This window comes from Argopecten irradians, chromosome 3, assembly GCF_041381155.1.
Source record: "Argopecten irradians isolate NY chromosome 3, Ai_NY, whole genome shotgun sequence".
Classification (NCBI taxonomy): domain Eukaryota; kingdom Metazoa; phylum Mollusca; class Bivalvia; order Pectinida; family Pectinidae; genus Argopecten; species Argopecten irradians.
Genome location: NC_091136.1, coordinates 13835957 through 13856991, shown reverse-complemented (window position 1 = coordinate 13856991; position 21035 = coordinate 13835957). Strand labels below are relative to the sequence as shown.

The 21035-nt window shown below is 35.0% G+C and overlaps 1 protein-coding gene across 6 annotated transcripts in view; it reads left to right on the top strand.

Annotated features, from left to right (window-relative positions):
- The window catches only part of LOC138317611 (kin of IRRE-like protein 1), a 224807-nt gene extending 204151 nt beyond the window's left edge, over window positions 1-20656 (top strand). For 5 of the 6 annotated variants that reach the window (XM_069259394.1, XM_069259395.1, XM_069259393.1 and 2 more), the window contains 11 exons: window positions 2902-3024; window positions 3440-3748; window positions 3926-4034; window positions 4283-4434; window positions 4968-5228; window positions 5503-5799; window positions 6795-6905; window positions 7722-7876; window positions 8338-8385; window positions 13820-13953; window positions 16022-20656. In XM_069259394.1, coding sequence (XP_069115495.1) covers window positions 2902-3024; window positions 3440-3748; window positions 3926-4034; window positions 4283-4434; window positions 4968-5228; window positions 5503-5799; window positions 6795-6905; window positions 7722-7876; window positions 8338-8385; window positions 13820-13953; window positions 16022-16169 — 1847 coding nt within the window. In that variant the 3' untranslated portion in view covers window positions 16170-20656. The remainder of the gene's footprint in view (window positions 1-2901; window positions 3025-3439; window positions 3749-3925; window positions 4035-4282; window positions 4435-4967; window positions 5229-5502; window positions 5800-6794; window positions 6906-7721; window positions 7877-8337; window positions 8386-13819; window positions 13954-16021) is intronic. The other variant, XM_069259398.1, reaches the window with a different exon arrangement.
- The last annotated feature ends 379 nt before the right edge of the window (window positions 20657-21035 follow it).

Genomic DNA, 21035 nt, shown 5'->3' with positions numbered 1-21035 from the left:
GACAGTGTTAGTGGTTATCTCCCTTGTTAGACAATGTTAGTGGTTATCTCCCTTGTTAGACAATGTTAGTGGTTATCTCCATTGTTAGACAATGTTATTTGTTATCTCCCGTGTTAGACAAACTTAGTGGTTATCTCCTTTGTCAGAAGATGTTAGTGGTTATCTCCCTTGTTAGACAACACCTCTTTGACAAAAATAAAAATAAACCTTAAAAATATCCAATAATTAACAAAACATGATTTATCTTCCAGTTTGGATGAAATTCGTGTTTGCACAAAACTGTAAACATATTATAAAAGGTCCTACAGTTAAGGTTTAATTGAAAATCAATTTAAATATATGGTTACCATGACTGTGGCTAGGTTTTACAGGACACTACTGCCCCAAGGTTTCAGACTAATTCTGAATTTTAAGACTTTTCCATTGGCTGAAGCCCCATGTGACACTCCACAGTTTCTGTCTAGGACTTTTGCTTTTATTGGCTTTTCTGCATCTGGAGCAAGGACGTATATGAGAAGGATAAGTCACACTGAGTTTTGGGCAAAGACAGCGCAGGCGCTTTTGTGTTTGTGCACTGACCGTGACGTTGGGCGACGACTGATTTCCTTTGATATCCGCCGCCGCAGCCTTTGATGTAGCATGGGGGTGCGAGGGTTACCATCTTACTTTCTGAAGCGTGCTGCCATTTCATGAGCGGTCGTATTTTTTTAACGATAGTTTAAGACATTTCTTCTAAATCTTCCGTCTTTAAAGCAAGTTATAAACGTTGTGAAATTTAATTTACTTTACATTTGCGTTTCGTTTGACTCGATAAGACAATTAGTATTTGTTGAGAAAAACGGTTTTTATTCCCCGTTCATAAGCGTCTCGCGTGGTGTTTAGTAGTGTAAAGAGACAGACACGAATCCTTCTCACTTATAAATCCTTGATCTGGAGGTAATCCATTTTTTTCTACATGTTTTTTTACTTACATGTTATCGGGATGAGAGTAAAACTGAAGGCTTTATATGTAACCAGCCTGCTTTATTGTCTGTCCTCGATTGTTATTGACAGTCCTTATTTTCTGTATATGTGTAAAGCTATAACAGTAAGGTATTATATAAAATCCATGTATAACCAAAGTGTTCCACTGAAGCGTGGTATGATTAGTTGATCTGAAGAAACAGCTCGATTAGAAGGAACTTTTAGGTAGCACAGTCCTGGTACTATTATTGGGAACAGAAAACATAGAAGTTTAAGGTAGCACCGCCCTGGTACCATCATTGGGAACAGAAACATAAAGTTTTAGGTAGCACCGACCGCCCTGGTACCATCATTGGGAACAGAAACATAAAGTTTTAGGTAGCACCGCCCTGGTACCATCATGGGATTGACAGACTATACTGTATCTCCTGTATAGCAGACTGAGGATAGGGGGGATATTAACCCAGTCTGTAGCTGTCATCAGCAGTTGGTTTCAGTGGGATAGCACTATAAAATTGGAAAAAAAAAATCTTCTGACATCACAAGGAGACACAAAACACTTGCATTCATCAAAAGTTATAAATTCATGGAATGTCTTTCCTAAATTACTTTAAATGTAAATCAAGCAAAATAAAGACACACTAAATGTATAAAGAAGGAATAGTGAGATAGGCCAGTGATGCCTACCTCTGATACCAGGTATATCTGTAGCATTTCTGATACTAGTTTCTGATGCCTGTGGTGCCTACCTCTTATACCAGGTATATCTGTAGCATTTCTGATACCAGTTTCTGATGCCTGTGGTGCCTATATCTGATTCTCATGTCATTATATATTGTAGTGTTATAAACTTAACTTCAATCAACATTAGGATATCAAATAGCCAATTCTTACAGATCATATTGTTCAACATTACAAACATATTAGTTTCTTACAAAAGTTGGTCATAAAAAAAAACATTTTTACGCCTGATTGGTCCCTTTAAATTATCTATTGATACAGTTGAATGGGTTTGGTAAAAGAAACCTTCTATAAATCATTTAGATTTGAGTACATTGTTTGACCTGAATGTCACCGCAGTAAATGGTCGGAGTTATTGATGGCTAAAAGACAAAATCAATCGTCAATAGTTAATGCTATCATATCCTGTTCTCAAACGAAGTCAGTCTTCGACTGTTTAAAAAATTAATGAAATGTAAAAAAAAAAAAGGTTTATGTTAGATGTCATGTTGAGCGACACTTTTACAGTGGCGATAGATTGATGTGTAAATAGATATATGTGGGTTGGATCAATAAACGGATGGTGTACATCAAATAGAAGTTACGAGTTAGCATCATGTATGGTAATAACGTAGTCCCTACAAAATCTGTCATTGATCTACATTATTGCAGCATCAAAAGTCCATTTTTGAAAGCTTAAAAGTTCTAAACCAGCAAAAGATTGAAAATTCCAGTGAAATGATTTGATGGGCAAGGGGAAGTAACTCTCAAAAGTGATGTCTCTTTTAAACTCTATTAAGGATGTTCAAAAACATATATATAGAGAGCAACTCTTAATAAATTTACTAAAGATTGGCAAGAATGGTAAAAGCTGGAAGAATCCTTAACATTGGCCCGCATCCTTAAATGAAATAAAATAGCTATTTATGTGGTGTTGATACGTGTTATGCTATGTAATGTTGAACAATAATTATTTTTATGTTAATTTCATTATGAAATTACTAATGTCGGTCTATCTTTCCTGTACTACTTTATTCATTCATCTTTTCATTCATTGGTTAATTTGTTATTTACCCTATAAAATGTTTTTACTTATTATATATATTCTTCATAAACATTCTTCATTCTACTTCACCCTGGCACTCTCCCAATTCTTTTTTTTTCTCTTTTTTTTCTCTTTCAATTTGAGACTATAAATCCCTGTGTTTTGTTTTATAGAGGAATACAACCTGAAGATTGTTGATGTACAGTTGGAGGATGATGGAGAGTATCGCTGTCAGGTCACGGCTACAGAGCAGACACACGGCATCATCACCAACAAAATCACACTGAATGTACAATGTAGGTAAACTAGACCAATCAGAATCAGTTTAACAGTTAGACACCGAATTACAGACCAATCAGAATCAGTTTAACATTTGATTGCACAGCTAATGGGAAACCAACACCAGAATAACTGAAGTAATATTGATCTTAATTATGACCAATCAGGATACAGATTTATCAACAATTTCATTTCACTTTTATTCTTATATGATTATTTTAATTCAGTTATCAAGTGCTTCAAAACTTCAACATATATATTAAGAACTATTATGATTGATGCCTTTGGAAATTGGTAAAACAAATAATTTATAAAAATATACAAAAATCAAAAACAAAAAAAATCAATAGAAAAAAGATTGTTACAGATACTTTGTTCCAGCAGTATTTTGTTTCACCAATCAGAACCCCCGTAACAAATTGTTGTTGACAGTACCACCTGACCCACCACAGATGGGAGACACGTCTACGATTGCTGTAATTCAGGGTTCACCGACCAACGTCTCATGTCAGGCAAACAACGGAAAGCCAGGGGCAGAGATCACATGGTACCAAGAGGGTGTACGCATCTCTCATAACGTGTTCTCACGTACGATGACACGGGCCGATAAACGAGCCGATACACTTAGCGTCGTCACTATAGTCGCCTCCAAGGAGGATGCTGGGAAAAAGATTGAATGTAGGGCAAATAATCCGGCCCTTCGAGTACCATACAAAGCTCACGCCATCTTGGATGTACAATGTAGGTATCTGACAAAGCTTTGGTTAAGATTCATAACATGAAAAGGCTAAGTGATTCTTACAATTCTGGTTTTCATTATCAGGAATGATTGACAAATAAAATACAAAATATATTGGAGAATATGTTATTGTTTGATAGTATAAATATGTAATTTCCTTTAATTTAATTGGTTGACAGATCCTCCAAGCCTCACTATGGCCCATAACATCAGTCGACAGATTCGGGAGTACGATTATGTACGGTTTACGTGTACAGGGACCGCCAATCCATATGACATTCAGTGGAAGTAAGATAATTGTACAGATTATTATGCATGTTAAAAATAAGAAAACAAAAATTGTGAATGCAATATAACATTTATTTCTGATTTTTCTTACATACTCACAATTCATGAAAAAATGAGTCACATGACGTTAAATTATGTAGCAGCAAATCTGGATATTGTTTGAAGATCATTTCAAGTTAATCATTTGTCTAGATTTGAGATTAAGTTTTGTTTTAAATGTTTATAACACCCTTTGGTTTGTTTGATAGATGGTTCCATGACGGGGTATTAATCGCGGGGAGTAATCAGAATTACCTGGATATTCCGTCAATCAAACGTGACTTCCATCAGTCAAGGATTACGTGTGAGGGATCCAACGCAGTTGGCAGTACACGAGCCAATGAAATACTGCACATACAATGTTAGTATCTAAATGATACTCCTGCCTTCCTCTTGTTTTATGTGTAATTAACACATAATATTTTTTTTATATTTCCATACAAACCAGGAAACTAAAACAACTTACAGTCTAATTAATGTTTATAACGTAGCCGACCCAATAAGAGCTCAGGGCACTTATAAAATTAAAACAAATAAGGTGTTGCTTAATAGAAAGAAATTTGAACTAGTCTTTCGTTAAATTATTACACAAAGTTCTGTGAAAGCAATCAATTAATGTGCAAAAGAAATTAATAAAGAAACCTACACTCTTTTCATATTTCTGTCTGCATCTTATTTGAGGTAATTTTTAAGTTCAGTTATAATGACAATCTAACATAGCTGTCCCTCTCTCTCTCTGATAATTATAGAGATCTCACCTGATTAAAACTTTACATACAAGGAATTATGTAAAAGCTTAAGCTTAGGTATAATTAAATACAGTTAATTGAGCTGTGCTTTTTCTTCCAATGTGAGAAATAGAATCTCATACTTTTCACCTTTCCGTTTTGACAGATGGTCCGAGGTTTATCGGAGCCCCACAGCATGTCGCTGTTGACCTGGGTGATCCAGCCACGTTAGTTTGTAACGCTGAGGGAAACCCCGAGCCAAACATTCTGTGGACTAAACAGGACTACTATAGCCCTATAAGTACCTCCCCGTCTCTTCACATCCCAGAGGTCGAGGCTCGTGACCTTGGTACCTACATCTGTACCGCAACCTCATTGGTCGCTGGATTCCATGAGGTCAGCAGGGAAATCTTACTACTACAGAAAGGTATGTGAAATGTTTATCAAGGTCAAGGACACGCTTAAATCAATTATAATTTCCAAGTTCAAGGACATATTCTTTACTAACTCAAGGACACCCACCTCAAGGTTACAAAATGTATTCTAGTGATTTTTGATTGCGGAAAAATTAAATTCAATATCCAGGACATTTTTTACGAAATTTAGGTACAATTCATATACAATTTCAGTAATGTGGAGTTAAGAATCAAAATTTTCCTTGTCTTGTTTGAAAATAAATCATAACGAAACTTATTTTATAGGACCACCAAAGATACTTAGTAACAAGAACCAGTATGCTGCCACAGGGGCTAGTGCTAAACTGGAGTGTCTGGTGCGCTCTGTACCCGCCCCCACCAAAATTAAATGGGAGAGAAATAACGTGGAGATAGTGTATGCTAAGTCGGGACGGTACTCGGAGATGGAGGACCCGTTAGCTGACGGAGTGAAACACATGTTACAGATTATACAGGTCCAGGAGAGTGACTTTGGTCAATACAACTGTAGCGTGGAGAACGCCCGTGGCTCAGACCTCATCACTATCAATCTGCTAGAGAAAGGTATCGTCTTTATATTTAACAATAATGTGATCAATTTACCTGCAGGTACCTAAATTTAAACTGATCATATTAGTTTAGCAGCGAGAGAACCCATCAAGGTCGAGTAGTCAACTTTCTTTGAACTTTCAACCTTCTTCAAATTTGATTGGATAAGACTCTCAACCGACTTGATGTGAGTCCATCAACACTGCATCATGCAACCAGTGTTTAGCACATAGGACATATAGGTCATGTGTTATTTAAGTCATTTGATGAAATTCCCTGAATTTATTTTGATTGCATATAAGCCCTCCACTATCAGTATGGAATCTTGGGATGGGCTTACATGTATATTTCTCTTTATTGATGGCTCTGATGAAACAATGAGAGTTATTTGTTAGTGAATCAGAATAACGTTGGATAAACACCAGGCATGTTTTCAGAGTTTTGAAGCTTACTGTAAAATAGTGGGGCCTATATGTGCGTATAAATATAGATATGAGGCATTAAGAATAAATTTAATTTATTTGTGAATTAGGGGCTGATGTAAGTATAGGTTTGTACATAAGTAACTTTTTAGAATTTAAGGTAATTGTGAATTTTGAGGTAATATGCAAAAAAAAAAGTAAACTTACTAACACATTAAAGAATCACAGCTTTGTCATCTGTCATCTGTCGCGCGGACCATTTCATCTCCCCCACCGGCCAGAATTGTATATGGTAAGCTGTATCAGAGGATACTTCATTCAGCATTGTGTTTGTAACAAAACATCCTCCATATTGTTCTAGGTCATAGAAAGTGGTTTTAGTGTCAGAAAATTGTTTATGATCTCTCCACCTCTTAGTCACAAAACAAAAGAGCTACAGAGCTTATTTAACTTTATCAATTGATGGCTATAAATTGATTTTAAAGTACCTACCATAACCTCACAGATTGGGGACACTAACCTAACCCAATTACAGACAAATTTAACAGTAGGTGGTTTTATCTAAGAGTTATCTCCCTTGCTTTCCAGATATCCTGCCGCTATCATACATCATAGGGGGCGTTGTTGGAGGCGTGGCTCTTATTTTCCTCATTGTCATCGTCTTCGTCATATATCATCGATACAAGGCTTCAGACTCAGGTAACCATAGAAACACTTTTACTGGACATTTTACCAGTATAGTTATTTTGCTTTTTGTACGTGAATTGTGAGTCACAAACCCTTAGTTTTAATGTGTGTATTTTTAATTCAGTTAATTTTTTATCTTGTGAATAAAAATTATGTCATATTTTATAATTTTATTGAAATAAGAAAAAATGTTTTTAAGTTTATGTATATAAATATGAGATTTAAAGCGGTTTGTATTCACACATAGAAAACACTTGTTTTGTATTATACACCGTAGAAAATGTCGTCATTAGTTATCATTAGCTGTATTGAGAACCTTCAAGCAGAACATTGACTACAACTATAACACAAACTCAAAACTACACACACACAACACATTTCCTTAATGAATGGAAATGTAGTAGTTATATGGTGGCTGTTTAGTAAGAGTTATTCCCCTTTGAGCACTCTAATGTTCAGAATGACCAAAGTGTTTTGTCAGTACTAGCAAAAATGTTTTTGAGTAATGTTTTTTATCATATGTAAATGCTAGTATAATGCTATTATTATCTTTTGCTCTCAACTTTATCAACAAATTATAGAATCTCAAAAAGTTTGTAAAAAAAAAGTTTGTATAAAAGACAATTTTATTTTTCACTACTAAAACAGTTGAATTTTGTGTCTAATTTAAAATCTGAACCCCTTCACTTGAACACAGTAAGTTTGTACATTTGTAGTGTGGTCACGGTCAAGTGAAGCATACAGTAATTTGTACATGTGTAGTGTGGTCACGGTCTAGTGAAGCTTTTGTTGAGTTTGTGAGCAGTGTAAGCACCATTTCTATTTCAGACTCCTACGCTGAAACAGACAGTAACACTGAAATTAAAAAACGTGAGAAAACCGAGTCACCCTCAGATTTTACAAAATCCACCCTTATGGACCAATGGAGGCAGGATTTAAATTTCCACTGCCCCACTGATTACGAGGATCTGTATGGACAAAAGGTGAGCCGAGGTCTACATAGATTAGGGCTGATACCTAGATTTATTTGTAGAAATTATCTCCCCTTATATAGAGGGATAATATCTTATTTCACTCAGATTACCTCCCATCTTGTATACAAAAGTTATCTCCCCTTCAATGAAAAAGGTCCAGAAATAATTGATTTCATCCTTATTGTTGAGTTATCTCCCTTTCAAATGATAGAGACTCATTGTTTTTATTTTATGTGTCTTATGAACATTTAAATGGCACTTCAAAGTTGTTCTAGAAGAACAAGTCACACAGTACATGTATTCGTGTTTCAAAGACAAAAGTTATTCCCCCTGCACATTTAATACTCACAATAAAACCATATGTTTATTTCAGTATCATAATTTAAAATTTATATCCTAAGTTATTAACTGATTAATGTATGAATAAGTTGTGTTTGATGATTTACTGAGTTGTCTCCCCTCTCCTGAAGGGTAAAGCGCAGTGTACTGTGAGTACAATTGAGGACAACAGTTGTAATGTAAGTGTACAGGTTCTGGTCTCTCACTTTCTCTACAGCTTATACTACCAAAGGTCTACCCAAGTCTGGTCAGCAGGGCTTTAATTAATCACTTAATTGTTAATTAAAATATGATTAATTAATCATTAATTTGCAGAAATAATCATTGTTTATCAATGAAAACGCGTAAAGTCAATTAATTATTAGACAATTGTTTTCTAATGTAAGCTGTTTAAACTTTCAATTAGATTGCAAATTAAAATATCAAAAAGTGATCCATATGATTCCAGTGATGTCACAAAATAAACCTTGGTAGAAATGAAAAGGAAAGAAGTTAGACATTATTCATGCAGGAAAAATGATATGATTGTAATTTCAAACCTCATGAGTATGATTAAAATCTAAACATTAGGTGAAACGTTTTAGGTTTAATATGGCTGAAGATAATTTAAATTAATTAATTTAAAGCTGCAGTTTAATGTTGGGTAGACCGCCATTTTTGCAAAGGGGTTTCTTTGGAATTATTCTATATATAGATATTGTATGACAGAGTATAACCCATGGTGTATACAAACTGTTCTCCATTTATCTCTCCTCCAATTCTACTAATAATCCCCCCTTTATAGCTGAATGGACTTGTCCTGATTTTGATCTGGACTAGTCTAATGCTATTTGGAGGGACAAAATCGTGTGATCTAATCAATTGATTTTAAAACTTGTTTACTTCACCCTCTTTTGGAAATACTATCTATTTCATCCAATCTTTTGACTTTTTTCAGTATTCTCATATTTCATGTCATCTTTTGGTTGCTTAGCAACACAAGTCTCAATCTAGTTACAGATCATCCTAAGATGTTTTGATTTAAACAATTATTGTTGTTTATTGGTGGTTGGACTTGGAGTGGATGTTTTTTTATCAACAACTTGATTGCTTGCTTTATTGGTAGATTAAACGGTATCCTAGCTTTAATGCCAAATTGATAATTAACTTACTGATTAATTGCTTTGTAGTGGTCAAGCTATGCTAGGTAGGACTCATTAATGTTAGAGATTTTGGTGGCAGTTTGTTTGTCGAATGTTCAAATTATGGCCAGATTAAGTCTGACTCTCTATTACAGTATCTGTAAAGTACTAACCACAGGTTTGGTTGGTCATTTGTAAAATCATTTAATACTGAACATATCTTTGGAGGATTTTGGCCATTTTTAATGTTTTCGATTTTATAAGGTTGTTCGTCCTGATTATTTAAAGATTAAGAAGATAATGATATGGCTGTTTTCATATTGACCGCAGTTATCTGCCCTTGAATAGGTATTGCTAATGACATTTACCATCAAATCATGTCAAAATCACATCATTACTATTGGTAAGATAAATCTATAACAAATCAATAAAGAGAAGAAATCTTTCTAATTTTCATTTCTGAATTATTAATACATAATACTGTACCTGTACATGATATTTTACCTGTAATTACCCATCTGTTTTACCTGTGTGGTGATATATGATAACTATGTAAGATTACCTGTCTACCTACCTGTACTTGTTTACCTGGTGACATTTTCCCTGACTTACCTTTTTATCGGTGATGTTTTTGTTATTGGTGCCTTTTGATTACAATTCCTTCCCATTGGACTACTGATGTTTTATTTTTATTAATTACTACAAACCTATGATTTAGCATTTGTCAACCAATTTAAATTTGGTCGGTTTTGTTTAAACAAAGTTTACTTTTCTCACTTTACCAGTTCCCATTGTTCAACCTGTTAAGTTCCTATTTAACCAATCCTTTCAACCCATTTAATTTTTATACATGATGTAAAAATAAATGACCTTGACCTTTGGTATTTATATTACCATTGTATTATTCAATGAATTATAAATGTCAAGTGTGTTTTGACCCATTGACCTTTGTCCAATTGACCTTTGTCCAATTGACCTTTGTCCAATTGACCTTTGTCAGGTTGACCTTTGTCAAGTCGATATTCATCGAATTGACCTTTGTCCAGTTGACCTTTGTCCAATTGACCTTTGTCCAGTTGACCTATGAATGTTTGAATATGTCTGTGTGAAAGCCGATTGTTTTACTAGACGATATATGAATGTCATGTGACATTTTTCCTCCAATCACTTCTCTCCACTCAGGCGACATACAATAGAGAACACCAGCTCTGTATGGCCCCATCAATCAGAACCTTGCCAGCTCAGTCAGCCAATCAGAATATTTATCACATTATACCTCCGTATGGCCAGCGATCTATGACTCCGTGTGACCTGGGACAGCGATCTGTAGCGACCTATGGTCATGTACGAAGGTCTGTTACCCCCTGTATCCTCGGGCAGCAATCCATGACACCATGTGACCAGAAACAAAGACCAATGTCACCTTCTGAACAAGGACAGCGAACTTTGACCTCTTGTGGAGGTCGGCGGACTTTACCAAGGCGACCTTTAGCAGCAAGTCGAGATATGTTACAATGTGCAAGCTCAACGCTACCTCATCGGCCATGTTGGCAGCACTGTGCCCATTCCTATGTACAGGTATACCTTGTGGTGCCTGGTTTCTGTGTGGTTTGGATGGCTCCAGGCGACTGTATTGGCTGGCTTATACCTTGTGGTGCCTGGTTTCTGTGTGGTTTGGACAGCTCCAGGTGACTGTATTGGCTGGCTACCCTATCTGTGGACCCTGTACTGTGGTTTGTTTTGGCCTCTTTTTGTCCAGCGGATTTGACTGACTGGCTCTCCACGGCTGTATGAGTGGTGTTGTTTGCTCTCCACGGCTGTATGAGTGGTGTTGTTTGCTCTCCACGGCTGTATGAGTGATGTTGTTTGCTCTCCACGGCTGTATGAGTGGTTTTATTTGCTCTCCACGACTGTATGAGTGGTGTTGTTTGCGTTCATGATGCATCAGAATGAAGTTTTATGTTTGGATCAGTCGTTCAACACAATAATTAAAGATGTCCTTTAAGAATGAACTAAACTGCTGCAGCTAATTGAGGTTTTGCAAATTTATCCCAGCGCTATGGCAGTTTTGACATAAAATACTTAACAATAAGAGTCTCCCAAATAAACGTTCTGGCAGAGATTGTGTTATACTGGATGTTGTTATGTATTAGACACAGATAGTCAGAACCACATCTCACAATGTTCACAATTAATGTGCTATGTGGCTTGTTGTGTGCCTGTATATGATGCTGTGCTGTGTTGGAGATGAATAAACTAAGTACGACTGAACATCTCACAGTGTAACCGAGAGGGGATAACTTTGATATTAATTGTCAGGGTTGCATCTTCTATCAATGTCCATAAATTTAATCACTTAAGTATTTACAATTAAAAATATATATATAATTGCTATGGATAACGTGGAAACAGCTGGGCAAAATTTATCAAGATTTGGTGAAACTATCTTACAATGGTGTATCATGGTTATAAACAATGATAACAGGTGTGATATGTGGTGAGTGTGATCAAAGAGGATAGTGGAGTGAACCCTGCAGGTGGTTTGTTGTGCTGTGCTTTACTGATTTGTAGTGATGGAATGGTGACAGACAGTTTGACTGTATTAAGTAACATGATACATCGTGAAACATGAAAGTGCTTCCTGGTTGAATTCACTGTCTCGTACCATCTACAAAGAATGATTTATAAAAAAAAGCAATCTAACTACGTAACTAAGCTGTAGAATAAATGATGAAATTATCTCTATGTATCTCCTCGTATCTGCAGAGTATATCCCAAACAAAAAAACTTAAATGTGCATGTCTAAGTATTTCCTATGACGATTTGTCCAACATCTTCCTGTATATCCCTAATAGAATCAACTTGAGTTATTCCTTGGCTCCTTGACATCGTTACATTTTACAGGGATGTTTTTTTCATAAAAATACTTTTTTTCTGGACAGATAAGTATCCAGGATGTCATTTGTTTCAGTCTTTGTTTTCACTTAATCAAATTGTATTCAGACTGTGCCATTTCAGTCATTGTTTTCACTTGATAGATTTTTGTACAGACTGTGCCATTTCAGTCATTGTTTCCACTTGATAGATTTTTGTACAGACTGTGCCATTTCAGTCATTGTTTCCACTTGACTGATTTTTGTACAGACTGTGCCATTTCAATCATCATTTCCACTTGATAGATTTTTGTACAGACTGTGCCATTTCAGTCATTGTTTCCACTTGACTGATTTTTGTACAGACTGTGCCATTTCAATCATCATTTCCACTTGATTGATTTTTGTACAGACTGTGCCATTTCAGTCATTGTTTCCACTTGATAGATTTTTGTACAGACTGTGCCATTTCAGTCATTATTTCCACTTGATAGATTTTTGTACAGACTGTGCCATTTCAATCATCATTTCCACTTGATTGATTTTTGTACAGACTGTGCCATTTCAGTCATTATTTTCACATGACTGATTTGAGTACAGACTATGCCATTCATTCATGGTTTCCACTTCGTTGATTTGTGTCCAGACTGTGGCTTTTTATCATCATTTTTGTTTTGCACTCACCACTTGATATAAATTGTCACCTATTCTGCTTTTAACACCTTTTTTAATCACAGCATGCTCATACACATGGTGTGGCAGCTTTAAGTTTCATCATCATCCATATCATCATCATCATCAACATCATTATCATCAAAAACAACCGAATCCGTTGTTTAATTACCTTAAGCAATATGTCATTTTAACACGTCATACTCAAATAATTCACTATCAAAGACTTTCTTCACATCTGTAATTCTAATTGTTACTTATACTGATATCTTTATCGTGGATTTAAGTCTTTATTCTGTTCCTTCACTGTAATTCTAATTGTAACTAATAGTGATTTTTTTAATCGCTGGTTAATAGTTTTTATTCATTCAGATAAACCCAACCTTATTGAATTAAGGTCAGAGGTCAGACACAACCAAAATGAACTTATGAGATAAGGAAGTCCTTTGATATATAAATACACTGGTTTGTAATGTGACAATCTTAAGAAATATTTTTTTCAGTACTTTTTATTGAAACTTACAAGATTTGCTTAATATTGTTGATAATTTGCTAAAGATTCTACTATAAAACTATACACTTTAATTAGCTTGATGAGCTTTTGTTGGTAATGTTTTTATATGGCTGTGTATTGTATTCTGGTGAGAACGAAACATTAACAATTTATGCCATAACGTTGAATTCACTTTCAAAATTTTTAACAATCCTTTTTTCATTTCAAAAATTATTATTGAAATCGAAATTTATGGATTGAATTTTCCATATTCTCACCCCATGAGCTGTTATTACTAAGAGTTGTCTCCCCCTGTGTGACTGTGAGGTAGCCTGTTCCTAAGGGGAGACAACTCTGGACGATGATTAAATAGATAAATTGTTGTCACCAGAATGTTGTATAAATGTGTGCACTGAGACCCAAACTGTTGCACTGTGTTTTATTTATCACACAGGAACACAAATTAAACAGCAGTGGCTATGGGACGCTCACATCTGATAATTACATTAATGCTTACGATCATCACAACGGCGGGCCGTTATTTAGTGATTATGTCCATCGAACAGACGAGGCTTTGCCAGCAGAAAGGTAAGGAGGCCGCCGTGGCAGGACACTGTGCCAATTGATCAGACTTGGCCTGGGTTCCAGGTCAAACGTGGCTGGCAAGGCTCAGAGAACTGAGCCAGTTGGTCAGACTTGGCTGATCTTCAGGCAGGAAAACTAGACAGGATTTATTTAGAATGAATATCTCTATTTTGTAATTATAATAGCAGTCACCATTTTTACAAGGAAAAAAAAAATGAATAAAATAAAAAAAAAAAGAAAGAATTGGGTGGTAATAAAAAAAAATAATGCAAAATTTCAGTTCAGGACAGTTTGTTAAATTGGTGTCATTATATTTTTTTTTTTTTTTTTTTTTTAATTCTATCTTTTTTAATATTTGCATCTTGGGAATTTGATATCTTTTAGCTTTCAGTCACAGCAATTTATGTTTTTTTGTCTTTGTCAGGCAGTTGCTGTTGTGTGTCTTATCCACAAAACTGTTCTAGCTCGTAAAACTGTCAAACATGCCATTTAAAATTATGATTTATTACTTAGTAATTTCTTATTTAGTAACATACATACACCTCTTAATGCTTTGCTACACATATTTTGTGACAGGCACACGTCTGTAAATGTTGTTGCTGGCTTTGTTATACATATATTAAAGTGATAAGAAAATCAAGATATCTACTTCTTGGTTAATGATATTTTGTAACAGTAAAAATTTCTCGTGATATTAAACTAATCGATTCGGAAGAATAATTGACAAAATTCTGTATTGTTATGTTTTACTGTATATATCAAAGATATACAGTGGAACTCGGTTAATACGAACCTCAAGGGACTGAGATAAAACTCCGAGAAAAATCCGAGTATTCGAATTAAACGAGCTATCATGTCTTCTGATGATCTCCTTACTTGGTAAAGATAGACAAGTTCAATGTCGTAAAATGATGTGAACAAGAGAGATGTCAAAATCGCCAATGGTAGTTGCAAAATTATAACAAAATGCTGTTCTACGGCAGATTTATGGAAAAGAAAATCGGCATATTGGGCGAGCTTATTGTCCACAAAATCTCATTTCGAGTTAAAAGAACATTTTATGTATGAATTTTGTCATTCGGACTCAAAATTTACTTCGTATTATCCGAGTTCTTCGAGTTTTCCGAATTTGAATTATGCAAGTTCTTTAAACAAAGATAAAAAGGGAATTCGGCCGGGACCAGCAAAGTACTTTGTATTAAGCCAGGTTGTCAAATCATCCGAGTTCGTATCAACCAAGTTCCACTGTACATATATTACATATTAGTAAAGAAGCATTTATGACCATGGAAGAAATGAACAAATTATAGTATAGTTTTAAATAATGTATAGTATCTTCTTTTTGGTTTTAATATGTTTTTTCGTTTGACCTGTTTTGTTTGTCTGTACTTGTCCCTTTGTCTGTGAGCTGTACAGGCCCTTTACACCATTTATTTATCTCCTTGTTAGATCTGAGTATGGTTACAATACCATTTCCTACTCGCCTCATTTGTCACGGTCGAGGTAAGGGTGTGGCCCTGATTTGGCATTCCGTGAAGCTTGGCCCGTCATTAGTTGAAATACAGTTATTCAAGACTTTCAAACTGATAATTCAAAATATACCTATGTAGCACTTGCATGTGGAAAGTATTCTACAGGGCCATTTCTGTAGCGGACGCTTGACCATGACTCTAAAATCAACAAGCAAACTTTTGGATGTCTTTCTGCAGTCGATTCAATAACGAAGTCCTGCTCCATGTATTGTTTGTTCTTTGTTTATTTGTTTTTGTGTTTGTTTTGTGTTTTGTTTTCTTTATTTAGGATATACATGTTGGTGAATTTGTTTCATCTTTTGAAAATAATTTTAAAATCTAATTTTCCTCCAAGCCATGTTGTTTTTGTGTCTTCCTCCCTTTTTTGTCGATTATTTTCTTTGAATTATTTCATAACAAAACTACAAATTTTGCAAGAACACTTTATTTTTTAATTGGTGAATGCATGTGTTCTCAAAAGTTCAAAATGTTATAGACTTGTAAGGATTTTGAGTCATTGGACATTCATTTATTTTTCGTTTATTTAATTTTTTTCTTAGGTTTGAAAACGGATACAACACATACGGAACAAGTTCATTTCGGAGTGCATCGCGGACAGACTTCACCAACCCTGACTACACGGACCCGTACTCCAGCAGATTACCGCCCGCTGATGTCAACACAGCCAAGCTGGCCACCACGGTGTGATACGACCAGGAACTTTGTCGACACCTTAGACTGATCATTGTCCAGTCATGTGAGCAGATCATGTGACCTGATCATGTGACCTGTGGGATTGTGTGGCAGTTACCCTAGCAACTGCCTGTAATTATAGTCACACGACTTTAAAACAATTTACTGGACAATAGGAGACTCCATTTCCAGACAAAATTAATGTGCCTCTACCAAATGTAAGAACAATGATCAGTCCTAGTGATTGTCTAGTTTGGTAAAGAGAGAAGACCTCTGATTGGCTGTGTTAACTCTACTGTGTCTGGATTAGAGTGCTAGGATTCAGACCAAAGTACTGCTCCTGGTCTTCATTACACTCCGAAAGTCTCGGCTATTAATAGTCTGAGCGATATATAGTCATTGCTATTTATAGTCTGTGCTATTTATAGTCTGAACTATTGACATTCAGCATTTGATACAATAGACTATGCACACTGTAGACGGACATCAGTTTCATGTGTCAGGTTTTGTGTTTCACTGTTAGCCATGTAGTGTTCCGTGTACACTCCGTTAATGTTGTGACGTAGAAACAAGGGCTGGACCTATCTGTTTTATCGTCCTAAACATCGTCCTAAACATCGTCCTAAACATCGACACAGCTACAGGACATTATAAGTTACAACAATGTATAATTTCTGGAGCCTTCAGTGGCCATCTTTGTAGACGTTACTTTGGGAATGGAAGGGGACAACCCTATTCAAGTTTTACAGGACCAATTCAGGTTTTTTAAGGTCTTAAAGGGAAGAAATTCATTTTAAAGGTGATTATATCTGCATAAAAAAATCAGTGAAAAGGTAAAATACAATGTATAAAGACATTGATAGGTGTGAAGGTCAGTGATTGGTGAGAGTTTTCCACCGTCTGTTGTGTGCCTTTGTAACCATAGTAACATAAACCATGTACTACTTGATGTAGATCAGACCACTATTGTTTAAAAGTGTGACACATACTAGTATTAAGAGAAGACCATCTGTCCATCTGTTTTATCATCGTACTTTATCATCCGTAAATTGTTCCATCAGTCCTGTGACATCCTATGTTAATCACATACTTCTCCAACGGGACCACAGTTAAGCGATCTCAAAATATTTACTGCTCATAGTACAATCAAACCTACTCTAACAACCGCCTGCATATAATGACCACCTGTATATAATGACTACCTGTCTTATAGGTTTGACTGTACATTGTACTGTCCTACTAGAGCATGTGGAACAACAGAGGTTCTTATAGGCATCAGTTAATTATGGTTAAAGCTACATGATAAATGTAGAAAGTTTTACATCATCTATAATACAGCATTGAGAACTCACAGATCTATTTGCCTTAGTTTCACTCTGTCTGGTGGTGATGAGATCGACTGAGAACATCATACAAATGTGGCCATTACGTGTTCATTCATGATTTATGTCATAATTATAGCTTGGATAGTTTTGGTCACTGCTCTGTAGTGATAGAGTGATCTCCCCTGTAGGTAGTAGAGCCAAGCTTGTTAGGACTCTATTCTTTTGATATATAACATACATAAAGGTGTGATTTTCTCATTTTCTATCTGAAGAGTCAACTGAAATCCTATTATCACCTTGGTACTTCTCTATCAGCATATAAAGCAGTGACGATATCAATAAAGAGATTCCCTTTTTTGGCCAATGCTAGAAGAGGGAGGGTATATATTGGAACCTTGTGGTATTCTGATATATGTATAAGTGTTCGCGGGTGAAAGTCACCGCTGTCTATGATGTAGCGGAGAGTGTTGTGATAAAATGTTCCTTATTATCATGTTGTACATTTTTCTATCAGTGTAAATTTTTAATGATAAATGCAGGGCTGGAGGTTTGTATGTTCCTTTTTGGGGGATATGCATCACCGAATCTGACCGTCCAACGTGTGTACAGCTGTATGTAAACTACTATTTATTGCTGTCATTAGACTGACCTGCAGTTATCTGCCCTTTAATTACTTGTTACCATTTACCTCTCCAATATTCTGCACCAAATTTTTTTTTTTTTCATATTTTTTCAAAGATGTTGAAGATCATCAGTTGATCACAGCGCCAGAGTAACACCATACACTGTTGGTTACATAAGTTAACACACAAAATAAGTAACCATGGAAACAGATTCTAATATACTCTGTAGAAATATTGTGTCAGGTATTTTCTAGTCAATCTGGTTACTCTGCATATAGAGCTTTTATATTAGAACTTTTTATTATAGTACAGGAAAATAGATTTAGACCATTCTCAAATGAGCTTAGCCATTGGATGATGAAATAGTTTAGGTGCTTTCACTTTGATTACTATGTTCATTTCTGACATATAAATCAGAAAATATGAAAACATGTTACCTGTTAATTTTCCTAATTTTTTTTTTTTTTTTTTTTCTGTACTGGATCAGACAAAACGACTATAAGCTCTGTCTTGATTTATCGAAAACAGTGCAAAAGTGTTGGCACCAAATAAATCAGTATAGTAAAAGACAGTGAAAATTTACATAGAAGCTGTATGAAATGAATGTTCAAATAGTTAAAGGGAAGTAACTCCTGAAACAAAGGGAGATAATCCTTATGTTATGTGTGCCCCTAGTCTCCCTTGGTGTTCATTATGAATATAATGTGTTGCTTCATTATTTCAATTCTTGTTACTATTTTGTTGTTCCTCCATACATATATATTATATATATTATTTGCAATATTTGTTATAGGTATGTGTGTGTGTAATTATGTAACCAACCATCCAGTCATTATAGTAAGCACATCATCACCTTCGATCATTACTATACGTATCAGGTTGTATTCTGCATACCACTTCAAATTTAAGTGATTGCTATTTTTCCATTAATTTGCGATAACAGTCAATTATATATATATATGTATTTAGATTTTTAGCCATAATTTCTATGAACATTCTCCAAATACATTTTGTCATAGATATCAAATGTATACATGTATGTCTCAAAAGTAGGCTTGCAAACAAATATTCACAAACTTGAAGAGACACGCAGTATAGATCTGTTTTCAATCGTCACAAATATCCTGTATATCATACACATGTCGCCAGTTATTTTACAGTAATATTTAATTTGGTTTCAACATAATATAAAAAAAACAATTGATGCATGAAGGAAGAATTGATTGTAAATTACATAGATATGCTAGTACTATGCTAATACTTTAAATTTTGATTTGTTAAATTTTCCTATTTTAAGTGTAAATTTCCATTGTTTACCTGCAAAATACCTGTTATATGGTATGTTGTGTTGTATAGGTTAACTGATTAGATCAGACTTTTAGTTTTAGTCACATCTTCTTACCGGTAGTTATTGGAGTCACAATCACATCATCAACGATATAGAATTTATCTTTCAAATCTAAATATAGGTCCTTAAATGCATTAATGGAATAGACAGAGTACCTGCTATTTAGTTTTCACTCATTTAGACAAGGGATATTGAAAATTCCCTCATTTTTCATGAAATTCTGTTGAATCAGAGAAACGTTATTCATGTGTAATAATGAGGTTTTGTGTGTAATCTGGAGTTGTACATATACTATAGATATACCTGTATGTGTGTGGCATTCAGAACTATACCTGTATGTGTGTGGCATTCAGAACTATACCTGTATGTGTGTGGCATTCAGAACTATACCTGTATGTGTGTGGCATTCAGAACTATACCTGTATGCGTGTGGCATTCAGAACTATACAAGTATTGGAGGTTTTTCATATATAAACTACATTTATATACATGTATGTATCGTAAAACAATAATAAAATATTGATATATCAATATCTGAAAGATCTATTTTCCTGAAATATTTTGCATGAAATTCAAAACTCCAAAATGTCTAATCACATATGTAACATGGGTGTTCCTCTCAATTCTGAAACCCAATGTGTAATCAGTTCAAATTGATTATATCATCAAGAATAAATTTCATATTTATACAAGTTTGACAGAACACATTACTTTGCATATTGAAATGTCATGTTAGGATGAAATTTGCCTGAGAGAAATCCAAATCCAATCAAAAAGAATTCCGAAATGTGAAAATGGGTGTTTAGCATCAGACTGAACATTTCCACATTGTAGTAGGGTTACCTTGTATGTTATAAGATTTTAAGTCCACTCTATAGATGGATGAACTTAAGTAAAGTTCAGTTAGGGCCTTCTCAAGCATGCACCAGAGAGGCTAAGAGCTCGAGGGATGAATCTATCAACCAGGATTTTGTGTTCAAATATCAAACTTGGAAACTTCTCATGTATGGAAATGTTCACTTTGGTAAAGGTATGGGTGTGTCGCCATGGTGATGGATTGGTATAGGTGTGTCACCATGGTGATCAATGTGTGTTAGTAATGAATGAGTTGAGTTCTGTATGGTTTATATATGGTTGAGACTATTTTTTGACGGAAGTGTTGTGTGCAATCTTGTAATTTGCAATACAAGCTAATTTTATACAATACATACTGATTTTTGTTGTTCTTTCCTAATAATTTAATTGTCTGTGATCAAAAATTAAAGAATACATGTACGTAGAATACTCCACAGATACAAACACCATAAGGTCTTATCGACCAAAGGTTTGGATTCTGCCTGTGATCATGCAGAGAATAGTTAGGAGTACCAGGAGATAAATCAAAGTACCTGGTAAATAACGGCCCCTTAAACTACCCATCCCTGCTAGTGACAGTGCCTGGTAACGGCCATCCGATCTAAATATTGTTTAGCTTACATTGAAGACAATTCCTTACTGATCACTATGGTATATGATATGATGGGATTATGGGCGAATTTTATTTCATATCGAAAGTTGAATTACGAGGATTCGTGTAAAAATCGTT